The 27,065-nt window shown below is 40.9% G+C and overlaps 2 protein-coding genes across 2 annotated transcripts; one reads left to right on the top strand and one right to left on the bottom strand.

The window, feature by feature from the left end:
• Positions 1-52: 52 nt before the first annotated feature.
• On the top strand, positions 53-4,964 carry gjb7 (gap junction protein beta 7). The gene is made up of 2 exons (XM_066687347.1): positions 53-482; positions 2,067-4,964. The coding sequence occupies exon 2, from the start codon at positions 2,093-2,095 to the stop codon at positions 2,861-2,863; it is 771 nt and encodes a 256-aa protein (XP_066543444.1). The 5' UTR covers positions 53-482; positions 2,067-2,092; the 3' UTR covers positions 2,864-4,964.
• LOC136711138 (zinc finger protein 292) lies at positions 4,920-26,262 on the bottom strand. Its single transcript, XM_066687217.1, has 8 exons — positions 26,018-26,262; positions 18,110-18,264; positions 16,650-16,728; positions 15,796-15,931; positions 15,311-15,513; positions 14,718-14,854; positions 14,217-14,358; positions 4,920-13,852 (listed from the first exon to the last, which is right to left on the bottom strand). Exons 1-8 carry the CDS (start codon positions 26,177-26,179, stop codon positions 5,603-5,605), a joined length of 9,264 nt encoding a protein of 3,087 aa, XP_066543314.1. The 5' UTR covers positions 26,180-26,262; the 3' UTR covers positions 4,920-5,602.
• Positions 26,263-27,065: the final 803 nt, after the last annotated feature.

Below are 27,065 nucleotides of genomic sequence, written 5' to 3'. Positions count from 1 at the left end.
TGACACCTCAGACCTGCTTATTACTAAATATCAGACCCATGGAGTTGCGTGACTAATACTAATTTCTAAAATGGCCTTGGTTCATGGTTAGAGCTAAATTGGAAACAGATTCGATATATTTACCAAAATATGGAATGTTCATTTGTGCTTCTAAAATTCTAAATGTTCTTATGGATATAAAGATGTGTAATTTGTTACATATGTGTTGTGTTATTACTGCCCTTTTTGAAACACATTGTACTGGTTATTCATATTTGTAATCCTTCCTCATGTTAGTAATGAGGTGATGAAGTAAGGTTCCTTTAAACTATTTCAATTGCCCATAATGACGAGGGGAATAGGTGTGGTTAGGTATAGTTATACAGGTATACTAGTATATTTGACGGACAAGCAGCTGTGGAGACCGCATCCAAATTCAAGCTCTCATTTCCTGGATCTTCACCACCAGCGACTATGATAAAGGATTTTTAACCAGCCGATTTGTAAGTATGATGTACTTAGCTTCTAGAAATTGAATACATATGTTTCTCTATTTTATTGTATTTGATTTAGGAGCTGATGTTTTACACACAAATGACAAGTGCGTTTATTTCAGCTAGAACAGAACTGCGTGTTATTTCCTATAAAGTGGCAAAGAAATACTACTACTACTACTACTACTACTACTACTAATAATAATAATAATAATAATAATAATAATAATAATAATAGGGAGAGATATGTATAGGATATTAGTAGGTGTTTACATTATCTGTATATGAATATTATTATTGCTATTTAGCCTATATATGAAACACATGAATCGTCATTTAAATATAAATACCGGTCAGGATTGCTCTCATATGCAAAGGAAGTTTTTCAGTAAATAATAAAAAACGTTGAGGTTTAAAATAAATAAAATACTAATTCTGGTGCTGTTTTTATACAATGGCTTTCGGTTGTGTAACAGCACAGGTACAAATATGCATTAGAAAATAGAAGCAACATAAAAAGGTGATACGGATCTTAGTGTTCAAGGATGTGCATTAATACATGTCTTCTGGGTAATGAAACAAACGTGTGTGTATCTGTACAGTGCATAGATCTTCAAGGTATTAAGAATAAAATGAATTAGCTATTCAGGTAACATAGCCTATATATTTTACATGGAGGAAATATGGAAACTAGGAAACTATGACGGGCCAATTGTTCCTGCTTCTGATTGGCATTTCTCGATTGACTGCAACTTCTGCTAGTCCTCCCCCTCCATTTAACATAACTGCATAGCTCTGCATTGTTAGAATATTGTATTTTGTAATGATTGTATTACTGCACTTTGTAATGCTTTGATATGTGCCTTATGTAAACTGTAAGTTGCCCTGGATAGTATAATAATAATTCCACGCACTAAAGAAGCGTTAGAATCTATTAGTTGCGGAAGACTGAGCAATTAGTCCTTTTTATGGAAACGTTTTGATATTTTCAAATTACTGCCGGAATATGTGTGTGTGTGTGTGTATGTATACATTAACTTTATTTAATTGAGGTTTATAACTGAATGTAACAACAGTGCTAGTTGGAAAGGGAAAAAAGGGGGCATTTTGTTAGTGGCAAAGTAGCTTATGTATTGTTTAACAACTGTTGTGAAGCCTTGAATAAACTCCTTTCAAATAGTTTATGCAAAAAGATAATCTGTGGCCAATTTCTACCCCTTTCCAGATGTAATTAAGGGATTTTATGATATAATGGAGGCTTTAATAGATCATTTGTTTAATCTTATGTCAATTTAAAGACATGCTGCTAATATGTGATAAACAAGGCAGACAGCCGAGAGGTTACCAATCTGGACACAAGTGCCACGAATCTCAAATTACAGATTTTCATAACCAGCCCATAACCCATTACCACAATGTTGTGTATCGGTTGACATTGAACATTACTACAATATTATCAAGTATGGTTTCAGCAATGTTGCCACAACGTTTGTTTTGGACCAAGTAACATCTAACATTCTCACTACGTTGTCCCACCACAGATACTTTACATTTGGAAAAATAAATATATATTTTTTGTCTGTTCTTTTTCAGACTTGGTGAGAAAGAAACCAAAGAAAATGAATTGGATGTTCTTAGAAAACGTCTTGAGCGGAGTGAACAAGTACTCCACATCGATAGGACGGATCTGGCTCTCTATCGTCTTCATATTCCGGATCCTGGTGTTTGTGGCGGCGGCCGAGCAGGTCTGGAAAGACGAGCAGAAGGACTTTGTGTGCAACATCCAGCAGCCGGGCTGTGAGAACGTGTGCTACGATTACTTCTTCCCCATCTCTCAGGTGCGCCTGTGGGCATTGCAGCTCATTATGGTATCCACTCCCTCCCTCTTGGTGGCTCTGCACGTCGCCTACCGGGAGAACAGGGAGCAGAGGCGGGGACAGAAGCTTTACAAGGACAAGGGGAAGATCGACGGAGGCCTGCTGTTCACCTACCTGATCAGCCTCTTATTCAAGACCTTCTTTGAGGTGGGCTCCCTGCTGGCCTTCTACTTCCTGTACAGTGGCTTCGACGTCCCCAGGCTCCTCCAGTGCAACCAGAGCCCTTGCCCCAACACCGTCGACTGCTACATCTCAAAGGCCACCGAGAAGAAGATCTTCCTCTACATCATGGGCTGCACGTCCATCTTGTGCATCGTGCTCAATGTGTGCGAGATGTTCTACATCCTCCTGAAACAGTGCTGGAAGTGCTTTTCCAAGAGGTACATCCCCATTGAAGACAGTCATCAAAAGCAGCAGCTCAGACAACATCAGAGCACCTTGATTTTACACCCTGGGATCCTGGATCAAGACCAAAGCACGAGTTCCCGCAGCAATCAAGGAAAAAGTACCTAACACAATGTGTGTAGGTGTGGGTGCTAATGTACATTTGTCTGCAAAAGATAATGGATAGAGAAAGAAAAGTGAAAGAGAAAATGGTTTGGAATGTGTTGACATGAATTATACATTTTACTTTCCTGTTCACTTTGCACTGACACGACCACCTGCTTGGGAGTTTACAAACAGATGTATATTATTTTGTCATGCAGGTCAGAAAAAAGCTTTTTGATCTATTCTGAAACCAATGAAACCTCTGAGGTTGGGTTGGACCAGACTACATAATCCAAATGAAGTACTAAAGAGCATTGCCAGTGTCCAGCATACCTTTAAAAGACAACCTGCTGTCATACTTACTCTGAGAAATTACTGCATGATTTGTTTAATTGCATTGCTCATGTATAGTGAAAAAAAGAATTGTCAACACATCCCAAAGCCCACAGAATTGCACCTGCATTTATTTAATTAGTTGAATGCCATGCTCTTATTTACACAGTGACCTCCAATATGTACATATTCATATCTTAAATCAAATAAGGTGGCAAAAACCTTTTTACCACCTCAGTGCTAACAGTCTGGCAGCTGTTTCATTTCCAGTGAAGTTAATGATTTCACTTTATATTGTTTGTATAGTTTAGATCAGGGAAACACAACTAACTGCCTAAAAGGCTGCAAGCCATCTGGATTTATAGGTCTATCTTCACAATCGATAATTATAATCTTTATATTCGGTCCAATCAGGCAGAATTCAAATTGGAATGAAGACAAAGATGCTGCAGACACTAAGTTGCAGTTTAGCCGTTTGAATTGCTATGTTTTGTAAGAGGTCACTTCAAGGCCTTTTTTAAATTAAAAACCATACTGGCTCACTGTTGCCCAGAATGCCAACTCTGGTTTAGCTTTCACAGCATATTGCAATGCCATATTTCTCCTTTAACTTTTGTTTTCCCAAAGTAAGGGTTAAAACATGTACAGGACTTTTTCATTGTACATTTTGTATGTAAAGTTTGTATGTAAAATGTCTATGATTGCTGGGCTCAGACCTTGTTGGTGTTATAGAGCGAGACTAAATATTTAATATTATGACACAGTACGTGTGCGATACAGGGCCGGAAGAACATTAGGACACAGTGGCTCCCCCTGCCCAAGATACACTAGAATGCAGAAAGCTGGGAGAGAGCCTAGGAGAAAGAGAGAGGAGTGAAAACTGAACTGACCACCTCGATACTGACCACTGCCTGACGGGAGACACCGATTTGGAAACCCAACCTGGAACGGATTACGGCTTCTGACTTACGCTTCCCCACTACGACCATGAGAACCCCTAAACTCTGAACCCACGCCAGAGATGTGTGATCGGGAAACAATACTGGCCCTAAAGTAATTGGGGCGACATTCACCATCTTAGCTTGCACCCCAGCCCAGACTAGGAGTTGTTTTTCTATATAGTGCCTTTATCAACTTTTCTTTGTAATTGAACCCTGCTACTGCGACTTGCAACCCAGATGCCCGATGCAAGTGCCCCACTGTGTCACAATTATTGCAATTGTGCCCGTGGTACCATGGATGGTTTCTGCACACAAAGTTAGAGACCATTACATTGACAGTTTGGAAAGGACAAATTTGGGCACTGACGTTTTGGCCTGTACTCACCAAGTGAGTGACTGACATGTGGTGGAGGGCACTTAGAATGCATAAGAAAACATTAAGATCCTAAAAGAAGGTTAAAGCTGATGTTAGGAATGATGTTGACAAATTCATCTCCCAGGCCACAGACCTGAGAAAGGCACTCTGAGGTTTTCAGTTCGGGTCATTGTCATCAGGTCATTCTCTCCCAATTTCAATAAAGGATAGGACTGCATTTCTGAACATTACATTGCTTATTCCTCTTTTTTTATAGTTTATGTTGTTGTATATGTTGTCCAGTCACTATGCAGTGCTGTCAGATATTCAGATCTAGTCATGTAAGTGCTGTAATCAAACATTGATATGAAGCATAACTATATGTACTGTATATATCAGCAATACATCAGATATACGTTAATGTTCTTTTGAAATTAACCACACAAAAACCTTATAAAAGCTGTAATAAAACTGGATTTAATAGGTTTGACTTACAGACTGCTGGTGGCAGTGGTTTTTCAAAGAATAAATATATACACAAAAGTTATCTACAACTTACAATTTACATGGTAAGTGTACGAGAGCAACCAATCACAGACTATACACAACACTTTAATGGAAGAAATAAGATCCGTCCTAATTCATTTTTACAGAAAGGTTTTGTTGCAAAAAGTCCCATGGGGATATATTGAAATTACATGACTCCTGTCATTTGTATTCATTTTTTTTTGCAAAGGCAACATAACTTGACAATAGAAGCTTCATGAAACAAACATGCTCTACAGTTTTTAATATTCCTACACATTAGATGAACTTTCTAGAAATGTCAGTTTAAGTGTACAGGTCATCCGATAAAAGAGCCATATGAAAGGCTTTATACCAACCATTTAAAATTTAAGGAGTTATATATAAAAAAAAAAAAAAAAAAAAAAAAAGTATAATGCAGTTTCATGTAATCTTTGATTTAGTCGGTACCAACACTGACATGAGAACCATTTATAGGGTTTAGTGTTAAATTATGCATAACTGAAATGTTTATTATTTTTAAAAACCAGTCTGCAACATGGATTGCTGCAGTTCTAATCCTGAGTACTACGTGTGGTTAATGGAAACATTCAGCCAGTCCGCTCCCACTTAACTGTATAGCCACTTTTTCAGTATAACTATGGGTCGCATTTCCTGGAGCTGTTTTAGCAAAAGCTCAGCCCCATCAGAGAAGGTTTTGTCTACCACAATTTTTACATTCTTCACTGACTTGAGATTTAAGGGGTTCCTAAAGTCAATCAGGTTCTGACAGTCTCTCGCCCTGATGTGAGCTTCAGACTTTCTGCACATGATATTTCCATATTTCTGCTGAAGGGTTCTCTGGCGTTTGGATGGGATCTCAGAGTGATTCTCTTTAGCTCTCCTCTTTGGAGTGTGTGCAGATTCTTCCAGGAACTTGAGGAAAGACACTTCAAAACCCATGGGCTTGAATGTACTCAGAGCAATGTTTTGCTGCGGTTGGTCTGGCTGTGGGAGAGCAGGGCTGGAGGAGGTGGTGGATTCTGAGCCACTACACGTGTTGTTTGCTTCGTTATGTAACTTGGCTTTCAATCTCTCCGGGATTCTCCTTTGCTTAGCCTGGATCATGTCTTTGCGTTTCTTCTTTAAAGGCCGCCCTCTCTTGTTTTTCACCAGCATATTAGTCACAGTAAAGGCCCATCTTCTCCTGGACTTCCTCTTCCCCATGGTCTCAGAGCTTTCATCAGTGGACTGCTTTGTGTCAGACGATTCGACCTCATCCTTGCTAGACGTGGCCTTGGAACTCTCCGTTTCACTTCCTTCAGGGCAGGTTTCCACGGCATCCTCATTGTCAGAAGTTTCTGATGTCGTTTCCCCAGCCTTCTCCGTCTCGCCATCGTTTCTGGACGATTTGTCTTTATAATGGTGACGCGAGCGTTTCTTGCAGAGAATGAAATCACTGCGCTGCTCCTCTATGTACTGGTCTGAGAGACTGTGTGTTGTATAATGTCTGAATATGTTCCGTTCAGAGCTAACTACGGAAACGCAGCCTTTGATCATGCAGGGAAACTGCATAGGAAATTTCTTTGTACACATTGCGATGGCTTCCGCGCTGGTTTTCAGAACCGGCTTCTCCACTGTAATCCAGATGCCTCTTTTCCGGTCACTGTTTTTCTTTTTGTCGTATTTAAATTTGGGCTTCTTATTATTTTGCACATTCTCTTTTCCATTGTTCATTTTCAGTCCCGAAAACTTGGACTTCTTGGGAGGGCGTCTATATGAAGAACCCCCGTCTTGGCCAAGCTTTTTCCGTGGCCGGATCAAATGGGCTTTGTGGCTCTCTCTGTGCTTCTTCAAGAGGTGGCGCAGCAAATTGGATCTGGTTGCGTAGACACGGTCACATCCCTCACAGTCGCACTTGAACAGGCCTTCTGGTCCTTCGCTCTTGATGACTTTATTTTCGTGTTCCTCTTCGATGTGGCTGATGTACTTCCAGAAGGCAGTAAAAGAGGCCGTGCAATCAGTCTGGTCACACTGAAACCTCCCCAGGTTCATGTTGGACATCAGAGCTCCAGCTTCATCCAGGGTAAACTTGTGAAGCTGGACGTAATGTTGCAGAAGACTCGTCACTTCAGGGAATATCCTGGAGCAGTCTTTGACTTGGCATCTAAACTCTTTAATCTGGCTCGTCTCATCTTCCATTTCATCCCTGACCTCATCCGATTCCTCCTCGTTGTCGTGGTCAAAGCGAGGCAGGTCGGACTGATGCACAGCCCTATAATGTAGAATTAGGTTTTGCTGGATGGTGAAAGCGGCAAAGCAACCTTGGTGTACACAACGGTATGGCCTGTAGGGACTGTACTCATTGCTCTCGCTTTCCTTTGCCACTGGCTTCTTTTCTTTCTTCTCTTTGGGTTTCTTAGGTTTCTCGATTTTCGGTTTGTCCACTTTTGGCTTGCTCACTTTAGGCTTCTTCAACTTTTCTGGGGAAGGATTTCCAGGGAGCGGGAAACCAGCAGTCTTTGCGGCTGGAAGAAATCCTGTGGCCGGCGGTGTCACTATAGAGGCGCCAGGAGTCAGGCAGCTCATTGCGTGCTGCCCTGCCAAGTACTGGACAGCCCCAGTTAGCCCAATGGCAGGCTGCCCCTCTAAAGGCTGGTCAGCTCCAGGAAGCCTCACTGTTGCCTTTACTTCTGCAGGTTGACCTCTCATGGGCAATGTCAGTGGTGGTTGCCCTTCCATTGTCTGTTTGGCTACGGGAATCTCAGCTGTGGACTGTTCCATTGCCAGATGATTGCCTGCAATGAATTCTGGCATGGCCTGGCCTGCCGCAGTTTGCTCTGTGAAAGCATTTCTGCTGTATTCTGAATTTTCTCCATTGACATGTCTATGAATAGGAAATGCATGTTGGGCAGTGGCCACTTCCATTTGCTCCTGTTTAATATCCATCATCACACAGTGCTGTGAAACACTATATTCAGGTTTCATCTGGTTCAAGATGGGAACACTTTCCACGCAGAGAGGATTCATTTTCTCCTCCATCCCTCGGCTCTTGCACAAGTCCACCTCACCTTTCTCAGATTTTCTGCTATACGGGCGTTTTATTTTCAACCTGATCATTTCCTCCTGCGATAAGCAATGAACAGACTGACAATGCGCTCGCAGGTTCGAGTTCCTGGTAAACGTCTTATTGCAGATTTGACAGCGGAATGGAGCAAACTTCAACTGGTTTTTCCTGATCTCATTCATCATGTCTTCAGTATAATTATGCACTTTAGAATAGTGTTTAAATAAAGCATCCTTTGTCATGGCACTGTAGGGACAACCTTCATTTTCACACACAAAGGGTTTCACAAGGTTTTCAACAGGCTGAGCATCTTTTGTTACAATCGCATGAGGCTTTACAGCTTCCACCTGATTCAGCGTCACAGCAGTAGAAGATAAATGATTCCCTGGAGAACAGTTATCCACTGGTGGGCTATCCTCACTACTTTCCTTATTTAAATCTAGTCTCTTCAAAGCACTTAGAATTTCGGCCACTTTTTCGTCGTTGCTTTGAGTAGCAGAGCCCGAACCCGGATCATTTGTGGTGTTTTCCTGGGAGGGTTCCCCACTCAAATGAGTGTTATCTGTCCGGGCCCCTGGAGCATCACCCTGGGAGACTGACCCTGAATCCATTACATTATTATTCATTTCAAGCTTGTGCTCACTGTTAGGAGCCTTTTGCGTCATCTCGGACGAGTGAGAACTGCGATGCGTGTCTAAAGCTTGGGGTACGCTGGTTAGGTTCTGGAAGTCTGATCTCTGCTGCAAAACGCTTTGCGCTGAAACACCGGACAGATGCGAGACATGACCTGCCTTCCCAGATTTTAAAAGGTCAGCAGCTAAAATCTGGTCACGCAATGTTTTCCTCACGTTCTTTTTAATTGGAGCAGCGTCCTCAGGGGGGCCTTGCGTTGGCAGAGGTTGCTGAGAGTTTGGGGTGGTCATTTGTAGCAACTGATTAGACACTAAGTTTTGGGAGAGATTGGCCATCGCAGCCAGCAATCTGTCGTTTGACAAGATGTTCTGCTGTGGAGTCCCAGCATTCCTCTGAGGCTCTTCACTCCCCTTGCTCTTATTTAAGAGAGTTTCAGCACGTAACATCTGGTTTAGATGGTTTGTGGTCAGAGCAAGGTTAGTTAAAGAAGCCTGTGAATTGTTTTCGGCCAGCATCTGGGAAAGAAGAGGGTCTGAGAAAATATCATTACAAAATGCAGACTCTGCCTTGCTATAATCCTCTCCAGAGCAGTCACTCTCGGACTTCTTGATTTTTCCTGTGTGCTGTATGACTGTGCTCTCTGGCAAGCGCCCATCCAGATGATAACTGGCAGAAGGATTTTGGAACGTCTGCTGTGGCATTGCAGAAGGGTCAAAGAGATTAGGAACGCCTGTATTTTCCAGAGCTTGTTTCAGAATCTCACCATTCTGTTCAACTTCATTTGGATCGCAAGCTGAACCATTAGCTTGCGGAAAGATAACATTAGGGAAGTACCTTGTATCTGTATGGTTACCGGTTCCCAATGACTGGCTGGGCTGGTCCTTGAAAGGTAAATTAGGATTAAAATTTGTGAGCAATTGCTGATGTGAGTTTAATAGAGTGGATGTATTAATGAGATCAGCAAGAAACGAAACTGGGACTCGATCCTGTCGCAGCTCCGGAGTCGCATCCGGTTCATCGAACGGAATGCAATGAGAGCGCTTGGACAGATGACCGCCCAGTGATTTGGGGCTGGGGAATTCTCTAAAGCATCTGCAACAGATGAACTTGCCATCTTTAACGATCGCTGGCCACTTTGCTCTTTTGTTGTGCTTAGTTCTTTTCACCTTCAGCGCATCGTTCTCCGATTTTGGGACGGCCATAGTTTCTGTAGGGCTGGCATTGGGTGTTGACTGCACTGCCACTACTTGGGATGGAAAGACTGCATTTGTGCTGCTTTGCAGTTGAGGATTGACAATTCTCTCCACCTGGGAAGAGAAACTGGGGAAGGAACTGCTTTCCAATTGGGGCAAGAAGAGTGGATTTACAGCAGTTTCTATTTTATCAGGCAGAGCCGGCACCTTCAGGTTTTCCAAATAAGAAGGTAACAATGGATGGGTCAGATTCTCCATATTCGAAGGCAAATTAGGATTGGACGCATCAACCTGGGACAATGCGATCTTTGTTACACTGTTCATTTGTGGCGGCTCACCCCGATTGTTTAAACTGGAATCGTAAGCTAGATGGGAATTTTCACCCGACACAGGTGCTGCAAGATTTGAGTCGCAATTCAAAAACTGATCTGCATTTTCGGTGTGAGCAGTCTGTAAAACATGTTGATTATTGTGTGCAGACAGAACTGAATTTGTACCATCAGCAAAATGAGGGCCTGTAAAAGAATCTGGACCGCTGCTCAGCTGGGACACCAACGCTGGCTTAGTGCTTGTCTCCCTTGGTGAATCTAATAGCTTACCTTCCCTATGGGGCATGCTGGGTAACATAACTGAGCTGGGCAATTGTTGAGGAGTCAAAGTCTGATTCATTAAACTTCCTTGTGTCTTCATTATGGGCGTTACCGAAGCACTGTGTGTGGAGATGGTTTGATTCGTTGCACAAATTGGTGTGGAAAGGGCTGGAGTAGTTTTCTTCATCTGAGAAGAGAGCAACTGACTTGCAAGAGCTTGTAGATGCAAGGGTAACACTTTGCCAGAACCACCAGTATGTGACGAGGGACTTGGGCTGCCTTCAGCTTGTGAAGGCAACAGAGTATTAGCTGGAATTTGCGCATTTCCTAATTGGGACAATATGATGGGATTGATGATGTTCTCTATTTGGGTAGGCAAAACCTGTGTTGCAGCATTCTCTGCGTGTGACGAAAAAGCAGCGTTCGATGAGGAAGATGAGAGACTTCCCACTGTGAACGGTAGCGGCGTGTTGGCAGTTTTCTGAACTTGTGACATGGGGGTTTTGACCTTTTTTTCTTGAGACGGTATGAGGAAAAGAGGATTACCATCACTGGGAGCAGCTCTGTTAGGAGTCCTCGGGACTGTTTTGTTCTTGCGAGCCAGTTTCAGCTCTGCATAATACTCAGGGTGTACTGCTTTCATGTGCTTACTGACGCTTCTTGTCGAACTGTAGGTCCGAGTGCACGACTCAAAGGAGCAGTTATATCTCTGAACAGCCTTCACCAAGCCCTCTGTGTTACCGGTTGTGTCTCCTCCAGGTACAACAGCAATGCCTTTATACAACTGTGATGGAACTGCATTTACCCTACCAACTACAGAAGGTGGTACAGGATTAGTGTTTGGAACAGCCACGCCAGAGGCAACTTGCGATGGTCTGGGAATTTGAATTTCATTTGGATTTTCAACCTTCATAATGGGTGTGCGGTTTGGGATCTGATTTACATCACAAGAGGTTGCACTAGGTGTGCTGTGTTTAATTTGACCTGCTTCACTTTTCAGAAGCAGCTCTGGTAGTGGTGGACACCCTGCCTGTCTGCCATCAGAACTAACTTCTAATCCCCCATCATCACAGGCTTGAGCTGACAGAGCTTGCTGAAAATTGTTAGATACATTTTCCATACAGTCAATACCAGAAACCGGTTCTTCTTTTATGTGGGAACCTAAAGGACAGTTATATTGTACTGGATGTTGCAAAGCAGTTTGATTGACATGTGGAGTGTGATTCACACCCTGAAACCAGCTTGGAATTTCAGTAGGCAAAGAGTCCTGATTTGGGTACAAAATTTGATTTGAATTGCACAACAAATTCTGGTTAGGATTGGATACTTCAGTTTGAATTTGATCCTGTAAAATATTTTGATTGAGATTAGGTAACTGGGATATATCCGGAATCAAAGCTGGTTGAGGATCAGGGAATGAAGACATGTGCGAGTCATGTAGTATAGTTCGATACGGATCTTGTAAACGAGACAGATTCTGGGATGATGTGTGATCTGGCTCGGGCAGTAGTGTTTGTGTGAATTCCTCTAAGACTGTCTGATTGGGTTCAGCTAATGGCTTTTGTATTGAAATGTCTAACAAAGGATCACTAGAATGGGGTGCTGGAGTGTCTTCATGCTTCTGTGTGTCCATCCGATTAGTCTCCACTACCAATTTCTGCTCTGATTCATGCATTGAATCTTGAGCTGCGTCCTGCATGTCACGATTAGCATTTTCTACTTGTAGCCGACTGTGATCTGCAAGCATAGTCTTATCTGGTGATGTAGAGGAACTTGGTTCTGCAGTTTCATGCTGGAGGAAATCTAACAAATTAGATGGGTGTGAATCTGGGGAAACGGTGTGGTTTGGGTCCTGTAATGGAGACTTTGGATCTGGCTGTTCCGTCTTGATAAAATCTGGGTCCTCGTTGGCAGGAGGTTCTTGCTTCACAACATGATCTTCCAGGTGCAGATCAAGCTGAGATTGAGAATGAAATATTTTACCACAGTTGGGAGCTTTGCAGGTGAACGTGTTGTAATGCTGAGCTTCGTGATCATACAGCATGTAGGCTTCATAGAAAATGCGGCCACAGTTCGGAAACATGCATTTGGCCTTAAAGGCTACGTGCTCTTTCCTGTGGACCAGCAGCTCTGCGTTACTGAGAAAACTGGACCTACAATTTAGCTGTATGCAAATATACGGCTTGGAGCCACAGTGCATTTGTAAGTGATCATTGAGGTGGGTGACGCTGACAAACTGTCGCCGGCAATACTGACAAACCACTTTCTTGCTTTGCATTTCAAGAAACCGTTTAGCTTCTTCATTGTTTTTGTGAGCCTTCACATGGGCAACCAAATTCTTGAAGTACTTGAAGCCTTTCCTACAGTTCGTCACAGGGCATGTGTATTCCTCCACGTACTCTGCCCTGTGTACAGCAAGCTCAGGCTTTGGGAGTTTATGTCTGGAGCCCTCAGGGCTGTCACCATGTGAGGAGACCGGAGAGTCATTTGAACATGGGCGGCTTTTCTTCTTGGGCTTGCAGTCCTGCTTTTCGTGGGCTCCCTCTTTATGAAGCGCAGAGTCAGGGAAGGGCATTTTAGTAGGATTAGCTAACTTCCTACTGGTTTTCATAGCAGCTAGCCTTTCTTTGCACGACTGCTTCACGTGCGAAGTTACATGTGGGACAAATAGCTCTTTAGAGTCAAAATTTTCAGCACATATTGGACAGCTGTAAACCCCATCTTTCACATGCTTTTGGGCGTGCCGTACAATCCTGTGTCCAAGAAATTCTTTATCACACAAAACACAGTACTGCATGTAGGCCTGCCAGTTCCTAAACCTAGCTGATATAAACCCTTTCTCCCTCAGTTTCTTGATTTCCCTCTTTTTCTGTTTTTCATCCACAATCTCATTGAGCACATTTGTTGTGTCCAAGAAACAATCATTCAGATCTTTGAAATCTTCCTGACCTCTACTGCCATCTTCCTCCTCAAGCTGCTCAAGAACTTCACTATCATTGAGTTCGTCGATTGATGAAACAATGGAAGCCTCCTCTCCCATTAATGCTAAACAATGCCGCTTCAGAGTCTTCCAGTCCCAGAATTCGGGGTCGAAAGGCCATTGAGTCTTGAAGACCAGTAAGAGCTCACAGCGAAGTGAATTGGGTACTGGAAGATTTTCCTCCTCAAATTTCTGGTCAGGTTCATTGTAAAGCGTCTCCACAGCGTAGTACGAATCGACGGTGGGCTCCAATAGGAATTCGGTAAGCTGGCAGGCGCGCTTCACTTCCAGGTCATTGGGCAACAAGCAGGAGATGGTTTTGCAGATGGTGGCTTTGATGTTGGCATTGTCACTGGACTCCATTCGTAGCGCTCGAACACACAATTCAATGCAAACTGGCAGGCCCACATCTTCAACCTGCAAAACACCAAATCAAAATGCATTGTTATAATGTTTAATTAAGAGAAAAATACAATATTAAAAGGGAGTTTTGGTGTACCTGTTGGGTTGGGGGAGGGTGATATAGATTTTAAGTATAATACTGCATAATTCAATGCCTTTCATTTAAAATGTTATTCTATGGCACACATGGCAGTGGAGGCAAGACTACAAACAGAAAAGACTACAGCAAGTTCCTAAATCCTCAAATTTTATATAAAATAAAAATGCTGGCAAAAACGTTATATTAAGTAAATAGAATGAAGTGTAACCTTTCAATTGCAGGCAAACTAGTCGGGAAACCACTCATTAACTGTATATTTGGAAGAGAATGTAGACTCACCTCCGACTGGATGACCTTAATTAGAAAGAAGATGTGATACACCGTCTTGGACATCAGAGATATTCGCCGGCAGTGGTCAAGAAACACTTGGGTGGATGCCTCAAGCCTGTGCAGCAGTTTACTCCAAAACAGCGTGAGTTCCCTGTGAAAAGACAATGGTGTCACTCTGGTATTGCAGCAGGTGTGCTGTACTTGTTGGAATGCCAATAACTTACTGGATTCCGGAAATCTGCAACCTACTGATGAGAAAAGGATGCATATCCCTGGGTAGTGTTGAATGTTAAAATATGAATCCTCATTGGATAAATCCAAAATCCCCCCCCCCCCCACACACACAGAAAATAAGGTGAAGAATCTACCACTGCTTAAACTAATGCAGATTACCTTTCTTAGGCCAAACTGCACAAGATGTCAGTACATCCTTAATGTTTTGAAAATGGGGAAGAAAAACAAGACCTAAAGAGGTATTTTCGAGGTAGGGACCATTTAATAATAACTCACCAGGCACAATACATTTCTCCTTGGAGCAACTGCCGAGTTAGAAATGCGGAGCAAAGAGAGAGTGCACCTCTCTCATCCCCTTCTGACTCCAGGTTGCAAATCATCTCCAGTGCATCTTTACAGTCGACTTCTGAAATCTGGATTGAGGGACAGGTGAAATCTTTAGACTGCGAGCAATGTTTCTGGCAATGGAGATTTCCTTAAATTATGCCAATGGTTTCCCTCATGAATTTGTGAATGGCAGGCAAGTACACACCATGTACCAGACAAAGGATTTAAATGCCACCATTCTAAAGAAAAACACAAAACACTAAACAAGTCAAATCAAATATAGAAGACATTGGCCATATTAAGCTATTAGATTGGTTGGGGCATTCACATCACTGTATACTCATGTGCCTAACAAGAAATTAAATAAGCTACGTGTATATGGTGAACTTATTAGAGACAAATTCATTTTAACCAAATAAACCCCTCACCTTAAAACAAATAAAATACATAAAATATCCATCTCAAGCTAAAGGGAAACTGGGGACACCTGAAATAAATCACAACAAGACAGTAGAGCTGTCCTGCTCAAGGAGTTTACCCACCTCTAGCATCAACTGTTCCTGTGGAGCAGCTGTACACAGACAGACGAGGTAGGTCTGTTTGAAATTGCTTTTCCCCCCGAACTCTGGATGTTCAGAGCACACTTTGGCCAGCAACGCTGCCTTTTCTATGTGGCTTGCTTTGATAAGCTGCTTTATCCTCATATCCAGTAACACTGGTCCTTCCTGTTCGAGAAACTCATGCACTGAAGAGAGAAACGTAGAAACTCATTTAGACCCAAATTAAACCTCCACTCGGCTGCCTGCATAAACCTTAATATGTCACATGTTCTCAAACACATGAGCGCTCCCAAATTGTGAGCAGTAGAACTGAAAACATTTTGGACAAACACATAAGAAAAAATAAACCCAGTAATTGGCCTACATACAATTAAAATACTGTTTGGTAGAATTTTGTATCAGTGGATATTAAGAATATTTTAACGTTCAAACAAACAAAAAAATGTTGTCCAAGCTCCAAGACCCACCTCTTTCCATTTCAGACGTTTCCTTGGACAGAATGGATCGTAGTGTACTGTTCGCCCACACGCCAGTGTCCTTCGCAATGGCCGACAACATCTGCAGTTCAGAGCACCCATTCTCCAACTGTAAGCTGTGTGCTGTCTGCGGAGAGAGAGCCACACTGTGACTGGAAGCTCAGGCACAGCCAAGCTGGACACGGCACCATTTCATACTCGGATGTGTTATCCAGAAACTAAAAAGTCAGAGCAGCAGCAATGATGATTTTAGATAGGACAGAGTTTTAAGAACCTATTCTATGAGAAGTAAAGTAGCATTAAACTTATTTAAAGTCATATTGACTAATTGTAAATTGTAGTTGTGTAACAGAATGTAATGTTGAGATTAGAAGAATCTATTTATTTTTTTAAATAGACTATTTCCACAGTTGGAGAAAAAAAAAATACTACTTTGAATTTTGCTGTGGGGGAAATTTGTTTTTTTGTTGCCAGCAATTTAAATTCCCTGCTGCTTCAAAGCTATAAATCTGAATATTCATCTGCTTGAAGAAAGACTGGTTCACAAAATACGTAAGAGCTGTTAAGGAGTTTTTTTTTCCCTAACGCAAGAGAGATAAAAACATCTTCAAATGGTACTTCCAATTTGCAAGACTGGCCAGACTATAAAGTCTAAACACAAACGCATTCCAATGTATAACCAACCTAAAAATAATAAAGCAGCCTATGTTGTCTTCTGAATAATTGATTAAAAAATAGAGACATATCAGAAAGATTTACACATGCCTGGGGGGCATAAATGTTAAAGGAACAGGGCCAGGATGGGAGAAACAGATCTGAAATAGTGTGGGGATAATGAAACTCACCTGCACCGAACACTGAAACACCTGCCACAACGCATCTGGGATTTCTTCTGGCAGGGAAAGTAGCAGCTCAACACAGTTCCTGCGGACGAAACACAGGAACATGAGCCACACAAACCACACTGCACTCCCACCATTCATTTTGAAAATACACTAAGAATGGAGGCCCATAAAGGAAGCCAGCGGCAGGAGACATTCTACAGAGAGCAAATCCTTAAAAAACAACAAAAAATCAAAACCATCTTCTAGAATGAGCTCTCTGGAGACAGGGGAAAGAAAATCAATTAATGTTTCTGAAGAGGCGATGAATCCTATAGATGCCTAGATATTAAAAATAAATAAATACTTCAGACAACCTGTTAGAGGGATTTAGCTTTTGTTTCATGTTAGTGGTTCAGCTGCTGCTGGCCTGTTTTTGTGTACATCAGTAGTCTCATTTGCTCTGGAGGAGAGATGCGTCACAAGTGCAAATGCTGGGAAGTCAAACAGGGCTACAATAAAGGCAGTAGACTAAACGCACTATGAATCATTCTGAGAAATGAATACATTTTAAGCATTCATCCTGAACTTGTACGTCTTCTAATGATGCTCATTTGTCCAGAACATACTGATCAACGTATTAGAAGATGTCAAAATCTCCCGACAAGAAGTGTGTCTAAGAGAAGGACAAACGAGTCCAGACTCTGTCTTCAGCTAATCAAATCAATCGAAATCTGTTGTATGGAAGTACTTTAATGCATTTTGTTAAATAAATCAGTTTTGCATTTTTATTTAGTTTTGATAATGAAGGCATCATATCTACCTTGATAAAAATCTAAGTATGTTATAGGTTATCATTTGCATTTGAAAGTAAATGCGTTTGACCCCCTAATCCATCCCACAAACAATGAAAAGTGAATCCACCAAAATATAATTGTCATTTCCCTTGCCCTTTGTTTTGCAGAATTAAGGTATCAATGTCAATTTCAAGGCCTCTGGAAACTAAAAATGTTAATGTTTTCAATGTTACTGCTAATATTTGTATTTACCCCGCCCACCCCCCCGTTGACTATTAACTTTCAAGCTTCCTTTTATGACCAGTATTGATGATTCTGTGCATAACTTGATATTGATTAACCTGGATACTTATCATAGCTCTAGTTTTCAGCTTTAAACTCGTAAGTATTTTAACTGTGAGAATTCAACTTAGAAAATTATACAGTAATGAAATAATGAATGAGACTCGTACGCCTTCAGACCAGTTACTCCTCGAACCAGAATGGGAACCCTCCATATAAATCGCCCAGCACAGATATGCTCACCAGAACAGCTATATACAAGTGACCACATCCAAATTTTCGATATAGAAGATAATATTCAAAATCGAGGAGGGCTTTAAATAAAACAAACGACAAAACAAACATGTATACAATTAACACCATCAAATCTCAAACAAGACATGAGTAGGAATGATGAATACTCACAGCGTTAGCCTTTCAAGTACAAGGGACACATTTTCATATTCAGAGGTGAGGAAGCGGCGAGCTTGCGCGTAGTTTAGTATTGCCACCGTGTACACCTCCACTAAAGGCAGAGGATCTTCTGAGATCTTCCATCGGCCAGCGTATTCGACTAGAGTCTGGGGACGAGAGGACGAAATGCAGGAACATAAAATGCTGACCAAAAGGCTGGGCTGGTATGGCAAAGACATCTTACAATTGGAAATCTCGGAGCAGTTGGGTGAAATTACAGATTACAGCAATGCAAATTGACCACATTTGGGGTTTTGGGACCTTCTGAAGACAGCTTCAAACAAGCACAAAGGTGCTTTTACTATAGTTTTTTTTGTAGAGCTTGTGGCATATGGGTAAAAAACCTGATTTGATGCATCTGATTTTGGCACTCATTAAGGTGAATAAAATAAACGATGATGGCATTTTAATGATCTATTTCAAACAATGGCTGATTAAATTAATTTTGTATTACATTATGCTTTAAAGTTTAAAATATTTTACACAATTAGCAGAGGAAAGGCACAAATTAAATATGTAGTACAAGTTTCTTAATTTGTCTTCAAAATCCACACAAATGCAGATGACTTGATCATTTTAAATGAGATGCCTCAGACAGTCAAGGTCGTATGAAAACACAGCCAAGTAGGCTGAAGCAGTTTGTCTTTGAAGGTTACACCTAATGAACATTTTTTAGGGCTTTTTGCAGGGTTTGTAGTTTTACTGCTGTCTGCCCTGTGGCTGCAAGGCCTCCAGGGGAAATCCCTTTTGAACACACTTCACTAAACCAGACAAGCACACACAACAGATCAGCTGGGCTGGAACTCGTCTATCTTTGAGGAGGTGTGTTGTCTGAGGGAGGACGTCTAAGGGCATCACACATGACAGGCTTGCTTTATTAACATAAATTATAATCTTGTAGTTTTCAATTACACATTTAATAAAATACAAAAAAACAAAACAAAAAAAATCTAATAAAGGGGCATCATGCAGAGATGTTTTTTGGGGGGCACAGTCGGAAAACAAATTATGATTGCTACAAAGGGGTTGGTATTTAATGCTTTTAACTACATCTATAGGGCATTCTATATTATTTTACATGTTAGTGTACTGCTGTAAATGTATTGCTCTACACACATATTCAATAGTATTACTCCGCTGTTTTATTGTATTCTAGTTACTGGTATTTCTGATACCACTTATGGTTAAACATCTTTGTGCCCAATAGCATGATCCCATTGGATTTTGCAATCCAAATCCAATTGCAATTAAAGGTTCCTGTATCAAAACAAACCACAACCCTTTCTCTTTGAAATAATGTGACCTACAGTGAGAACACCAGTTGTGCTGTTGTGGTGATTCAACACATACACACAGATACACTACTGATAAAGTAAAGTAGAGAGAGAGAGAGAGAGACTTACAGTTTTTAATTTATGATTTAATTCTTAGACAAAGCACTCCCTCTGTCGCATATCTGAAAAAAACTGCAGACATCTGCCCAGCAAGGCCTCGACAGGAAGGCTGTCTACACCTACATGAGGCGGAAATGTAGAATGTCGAAACAACGGTCATAAATGTAAGCTCTCTCCTGATATGGTTTATAGTTTAAAAATAAATAAATCCAGAATTATCAAATAACCCATTCAACTATTTCACATTGTAGTTCCTTAACAAACTTTAATGGCACTATCACATGAAAAATAACAAGGACTAGATATTTGGGCAGGGATGCGTTTATCCAAAGCAACATAGAGAGGAAACAAAGTCAACACTGCAACAAGCGTTTCTGAAGCATTTTCCAAGCATAGAGTATTGTGACCCTTGATCTTGTGTCCCATTTAGTCCTGTATTGCCGCAGTATGGAAATATTTCTCCATATTCAACATTGCCAGTCAGTTTGGCCAATAAATCATACTACTAAACACTCCCTGTGCATTGAAGCCTGTAGCAGGTGTCATTGAGCACAGCTGATTGCCTACAGGTTTTATTCTACCCATCTAAACTGGATATTGCACGAGGAGGGAGAGGAGCATCAGATATATCAATATCCTGCAGAAGATTTAGATCAGTGTCTAAACTGATCTAATAACTTATTTCCATTCATTCCACGAGGGAATCTGAAATACTACTGTTGAATATTTCTATACCATGCGAAACTGGCATCTGGAACGTGCAGCACACCATAATGTGGAAAATGAAACCTTCAAAAAGCGTCGACAGGCCAGGGATCATATTTATTATATCTCAGGAAAAAGATCATAAGATCATGAATCAATATGTAATGGAGGCACACATGTAAAGAGAAAAGCAAGGTACAAGAATGACAAATGTTGGGTGGCATCGACTTATTCAGTTTGCTTTTTAATTTAATTGGAGTTCAAATTAAAATGTTTCTTTTGAATGCCAGTATACGAATCCTAACTACTCAAAAATAACCCTGTCCTCCCTGATTTTACAGCTCACATTGATTGTCTTTTGAAATTCCTTTAGTTACACTCACCTACATCTAAACCTTTTGGCTTCTAGTTTATACTGAGAGGGCTATGCATTTGCCCAATTATGCATTTGCATAATTATTCTACATTTTATTATATTATCCGCTGTTAAGGATATTTACAAAGCTGAATAGCTATGTACCACACTTGAGAAGTGATAGGGAATAAAATGGCATGCACAAAAGTTAATTACACCACAGAACAAAGCCCACATCACATGACAGAGCACACTAGTGTCAACACATTAACTGCCTTTTTTTCTGCAGGTGTTTGAATGAAGCATTTGGTTTATTTGTATCAAACCAATCCAAAACTACACTTCACATTTTTGTTCATATTGTTTTTTTGTTCTGAAGACAAGAACAAATTTAATTGCTGAACCGAAAACTACATCACTGAAGATTACCTATAAAATGAATAATGAAAAATTACATTTTGTAACTCACAAAACCACAGTAAAGTTTCTATTAAGTCAGTGTTAAAACCGGGACATTGACAATGTATATTAAATAACAGCTGTGTATTACATATGAAGGTTAGAAGGCATAAGTACCTTTCAATCAATAAAACACTGCCATGGTTTCCATGACTCCTTCATCAGGCACTTTTCACATGCAGATTAGTAAAAGGGAACTTTTTGATGGTACTGTAACTTAGCAACATGTCAATTCCTCTGTTGGTATTCAATGGATGCGTGTCTAACACTAAATCTTAATAATAGTGCTATTAAATCTACGGCTTAGGGGGAACTAAAAGCAGTATTCCGTTTAACAAAGCAAAAATGAGAAAAAAAAACTAAACAAAAACAAACATTCTTCATGTTCCCTATCATTAAAGGTTTGACTAAATAAGGAAAGTGAAACACTGGCAAAGACCATCAGTTTTCGAAGACTATATGTTCTTGAAATGTCCTTCAGTGCCGCAGTTCAAACAATCGTGTTGTAAAGCAGGCTCTGCCTTTGAAGAACACAGGACTGAAAGTTTTAAATATTGAACATTGTAGCATTTCTTAGTGCATCAAACCTAGGATTTCTGCATTAGCGATCGCAGTATTGTTTTTATATACATAGATTCAGGCTGCTCAGAAGTGGGTTTTTAAGGCAGGAAGATTCCCAACTGGGTGTTAGGACAAGCATTAGACAGAACTATGGGCAACATTGTGTATTGAACAGTGACTACTATGTGGTTTGTTCAGTTGCGGGTCGTATAGTTGTTGAGCAACAATACAAACACAAAGGGTCACATTAACTAGCCTACCTCAATGTATGTGGTCTATACAATATAAAACACAGAACAACCCCGGCAGAGTTAAATTTTAGAAGGAAGGTCCGATAGGGAGAAATGTACTCTCTCAATAGATAGGCAAACAAGGTATACTCTGGATTAATTATAATAATAATAAAATAGTTTATTCAGCTACAATTAAGTGCTCTGGAGATAGTCAGTCAGAAAGACACATCTAAAGTTTTTCTAAAGAACATGCTATCATATAGAAGATGACTCCCTTTGGTTGCTAGATGTCAATGAGGGACACAAAACTTTATCACAGACTGCTCCTTTGTCTTATGTTCTCTCTGTGGCCTTGGATGAAAATGTTTGTCTAAAAATCAGCTACAGAACTATTGCACCCATCTTCTCCAAAGCAATACACAAATCTTAAATTCATATATGGGTTACACAATGGTGACATCTAGACAAGGCACTGTCCTGCATCAGGTCACTGACAAGTTCATTTGAATTTTAAATTTGCCCATTTCAAAACCACTGTGTACATACTCAAAGTGTGAATAGTGCTCTGGTAACAAGTTTTTACAAGGCATAGTGTTGCTTTATTCATATACCTACTGTTTACCATATAAACCGTAAACAGTTTCCATAAATAGTCAATTTGACAAAAAATACAAAGTCTGTCCAGTGTCCATACAACTGAAAAAGGTTTAAGATAAGTTTATTACAACTTGCAAAAGGTCATAGCTTCAATCTGGCTGAGAAGTTTCTAAAATTCACCACATCAAAAAATAGAGCATGTTCTGTAATACAAATTCCCCCCTGAGGAATCAGCCTAGAAACACAACTGTTGAACAAAACAACCCTGAGTGAGCATGCATTAATAAAAGAATACAATCAAACATAACATCAGATTTTGTGGGTGTTTTGCAAGATGAGAAGGGGGTTGAAGTCAACACTGAAAAATACAAACCGCAACACTGATGATCTTGCAAAGCTGAAGACGAAGTTAGACTGCAAACAGGAAAGATTGAAGGTGTTAGATAAAGTGTCTGTAGTGAAAGCACCCTGTCCTACTGCCATTCAAATGATAAATCTACACAGCCATCCCTACAAAATTAAAATATCTATTTTTTAACTGCTTTATCAACTGCCCCAATTACAAATCAAACCATGCAGCTAATAAGCCTAATTGATATTTCACATAACTGGTCTCATTTTGCCACACAACTAAGTGTCAAAAGACTGAATATATAAACGTGGATCAGTTCAATCAGAGGACTGACCCAACCTGTAACTTCAGTGATGGACCTCAAAATGTCGCAGATACTGTGCCCTGGTGAACATTTAAACTAAACACAAATGCCCCGGAACAGTCCTGAACAAAGCCATAAGACACGCATCAAATCTGAATTGAAATGCCCTGCGTGAAGGACAGAATGGAAGCAGGGGAGGCCGGAGGGTGAAAATCAAGCTGGACAGAGAAAACACCTCAAACAAACAACCTTACAAGTTGACTGCTGGAGACAATTTCTCCCTAAACAAACCGATCCCCCAGTATATCCAATTCTTGCAAGAACCTGGGGTACTGTTGGACATTCATCTCTAATACACAACCTGGATATAAACCTGCCTTCTGCTGCAGGACTCAACACACTCCACAGGGAGTGCGATCTGATCCTCAAGAGTGAGCAAATACACAGTGAAAACGAAACTGCTTGTCTCTGGGAAACTTACACGCACAGATTGCTTAATCGAAAAGACAAAATTATAATAGGCCAGCTCAGGGCATTTTAACCTACATGCCACACTGCACGATACTTTAGTATACAATTGGCTTTGTGCAGTGGAATAATTAGCACTGGAGAGATGAGACAAATGCAATTAAAAGTATCTTTTTACTGTAATGAATACAGGACAGCCATTACAAAGTTGAAACTGAAGTGGAGCTTTATTGCCAACCAAAATCTGATTCTGACCAGTTGTCAGAAATCGTTAGTATATTGTACCGCAGAAAATTAGGACTTCATATTCCAATATCCAATCATATTATGAGAATATTAAAATAACTAAACTGGATTAGTAGGCTACTATTGTCCTGACAAATCCCAATATATAAATGTGACTAACTATACCATAAATACTTTACAAACTTATTTGCTGAAATGTAAATAATAATAAAAAAAAAAATCACTGCATGTTGGCTACACATATCCTAATTATTTTCAGGATAGCAAGTAATCAAAACCTCATGCTGCCTAAGGCAATATGCAACATCCCCTGTTGTACTACTAGAGAAGGTAACATTTATTGCACTTGTGAGATTACGACCACAAATGAACGCTTTGTCATTTCTTAATGATAACTCTGTTTAAGGATTAGTAATAATATGGATTTCCAAGTGGGGCAGACAAGCAATACAGTCCCCAATGTTTTGTTGTCTGGTTTAGTGGATATTAAGATATCAATGAATAATTTAATACAAATGTTTTCTTTCTAACATACTGAAAGTATTGTATCCAAATACCCTTCATGACACTAAGACTACAGCAGTTCACAACATTAAGCCTACTATTAACTTGATATTTTCTAAAATACCATTAATTTATTATTGTATACAAGATTAGATCCTTGGGTAATATTGTAACACCGTGTAACCAGGAAATCAAATGCAGAACTGAGAAACTCCATATACTGATATAAATGCTTAAATCTCTCAAAACACCTCCTTAAAAAAAGAAAAAGATAGCACATACCTTGTTGAAATACAAAAACGTAATTATCGACAAAGCTAAACAACCATTACAAGTCATTAAAAACCAAAATAAATAAAATAAATAAACATGCAAGCTGCTGTTAAAATGATGCTAACATGTCTTGTGGTTAACCACACAAGGCTGAGATGGCGTTGATTTAAGATAATGGTGGGTAGGAAGACAATTAATTGAACATGCCAGAGTCAAATGGATTTCTAGATGTTAATTCAATAATACGAATAATCAGAACTATCAGGCATCAATATTACCACATTGCTAAAATGTCCATATGAAATAAAATAAACTGTTGCACAATCAATTCTGCATTTTGGAAAATACATTGTTAATATACACACAAAATGTATGTTCTCTGTCAAACACAATCACCTCCATATACATCAACCACATACTCTGATCTTCTACAGGAAGGCCTTAAGCATAATATAGGTCAGTAAACCAGTGCACCATGAGGAGAGGAATTAAAGTGCCCTGGTCAGCATGCAGTAAATTAAAAGACGTACAATTTATTCAGAATATTGTTTCCTCACTATTTGCACCTAGTCTTTGTAGGTGCATGCATCTAGATGGCAGGTGTGCATGTTTATGATTACTTGGTGTACACTATCTGTTTTACAGGCTAACTATATTAACATATTTCATCCTAAATATGGATGAAAAACATATGCAAAACAAAACAATAAATTATAATACAATTGTGCATTGTTTATCAGGACCTGCAACACCGTGCAGCAGTATTCACTGGCACACTATCTTATAATGCATGATTTTGCACACATCACACAAAAAAAAAAAAAAAAAACAGTACAAACTGCATACAAACACAATACATCCTTGAGGCCTAAGAAAACGATGTCCCCTATCCGGAGTGCATTATGTGTTTTTTGATGTATTAAATGCATCTAAGCCACTAAGACGTGGTTGCAAAGATCCGTGCATAGAAACTGAAGTTTACAAAACACTAAACACTACAAGCGACACAGTTTATCTGTCTATACGAGGGGCAACTTGTATTTATGACCGCAGGACCATCTCAGACAGCACGTCTCGAAACCTGACAAAAGCTGCACAGCGAACAACACCGGGGGCTTCACGTCACACAGCGGCTCCAAAACACAGGAGCGCCCACGACGTGAACTCCGGCTGACCAGAGCCCGTGAGAGGCGACCCGCCGCCAGCGCCGCGCCCGTTTCACGTCGCTATTATCATCACTGCCCCGTATCTCTTCACTGCACCCACACAAAGGAGCACCTCCCCCTCCCTGTGGCTCCGGCTGCCCCCTCCTCAGCGCTCGGGCTGATTAATAATAACCATCTCGTTTCTGGGGGTTTATTTTGGATCCGCTCGCATGCACAGACAGCGCAAGAGGCATCGGCTCCGACCTGGCAGAAATCCTGGCAGTACTGGGAGGTGGACTGCACGGCGGGCTCCCGGCTGTCCTTCAGCCCGCCGGCCAGCTCCTGCAGCCGGTCTCGGAGAGCCGCTATCGCCGCGCTGCTGCCGATCCGTGGACTGTGCTCCCGCTCGGCCTCCTCGTCCGCCATCTTCACACCCAATTCCGCCGCGTACGCACCGCGCGTCACGTGAGCAGCCGGGGCTCACGCACGGCCACGTGACGGGGGCTGCGGCGAGTCACGCGGGCCAATCGGAGCCGCGCACGGGAGGGAGTTCCGGGGTGCGCGGCGCGTGCGAGCGCTGCCCTCATTTGATGGGCAAACGCGCCGTCCGCCAGCCCTGCTTTCTTTACTATAGCGACACAATGACATTGCACAAGGTTTACCCTGATTCCAAGATGTGTAGGGCATGTCATCCTCAGCACTCTCATTGTTGCACTCTTGCATGCCGGTGCGATTGCATCATGTGGGGTGTTACATTTGTATATTTTGATGTGTTGGTCTTCAGCTCAAGGTATCTAGGGTACCTTACAGTATGTATATAGTGTCAATATTTTGAGGTTTTTTTTATTTAATCATATTTCGTTTGTATTCTGTTCATAGCCATAGCGTCTATACAGATTTCAGATTTCACTAAATGACTGTTATCATGTATGCAAGGGAGTAATGCCTAATTCAAATGCAATGCAGCACAATGGAATGGAGTCGTTGACATGAATCTTTGCTGCTGTACCTGCTTCAGTGTTAATGTATCGTGCTGCCATCAGTCTGCCCTGAAAAATGCGCATGATATTGTGATAAAATGGCAATAGAAGCCTGTCCAAAGTCCCAATGTTGGCAGAAGTAGGCTGCAGTACTGGATCTGTCACCTTTGATTTATTTCTAGACAGATCCAATTATATGTTTTTTAATAACAGCAATTTTTTGTTCATGAATGACTATTTTAACCTTGTTTTTATCTAACAAACTCACCCGCCCCCCCCTCACCCCCCAAGAAAAAACAACAACCTTACAATCAGAAGATGCACTACTTGAT

This window comes from Amia ocellicauda, chromosome 1 (genome assembly GCF_036373705.1).
Source record: "Amia ocellicauda isolate fAmiCal2 chromosome 1, fAmiCal2.hap1, whole genome shotgun sequence".
In the NCBI taxonomy this organism is placed as follows: Eukaryota; Metazoa; Chordata; class Actinopteri; order Amiiformes; family Amiidae; genus Amia; species Amia ocellicauda.
Note: the sequence above shows the minus strand (reverse complement) of the source record. Positions and strands in the feature narration are given on the sequence as shown.

Bases quoted from the DNA above. Each gene is read 5' to 3' on its own strand.
- LOC136711138 (XM_066687217.1), bottom strand. From the start codon at position 26,179: ATGGCGGACGAGGAGGCCGAGCGGGAGCACAGTCCACGGATCGGCAGC. The intron at 16,729-18,109 runs GTGAGTATTCAT...TTTCGTCCGCAG, and splicing joins GTACTTGAAAGGCTAACGCT to GAACTGTGTTGAGCTGCTAC. The intron at 13,853-14,216 runs GTGAGTCTACAT...GGTGTTTTGCAG, and splicing joins TTAAGGTCATCCAGTCGGAG to GTTGAAGATGTGGGCCTGCC.
- gjb7 (XM_066687347.1), top strand. From the start codon at position 2,093: ATGAATTGGATGTTCTTAGAAAACGTCTTGAGCGGAGTGAACAAGTAC.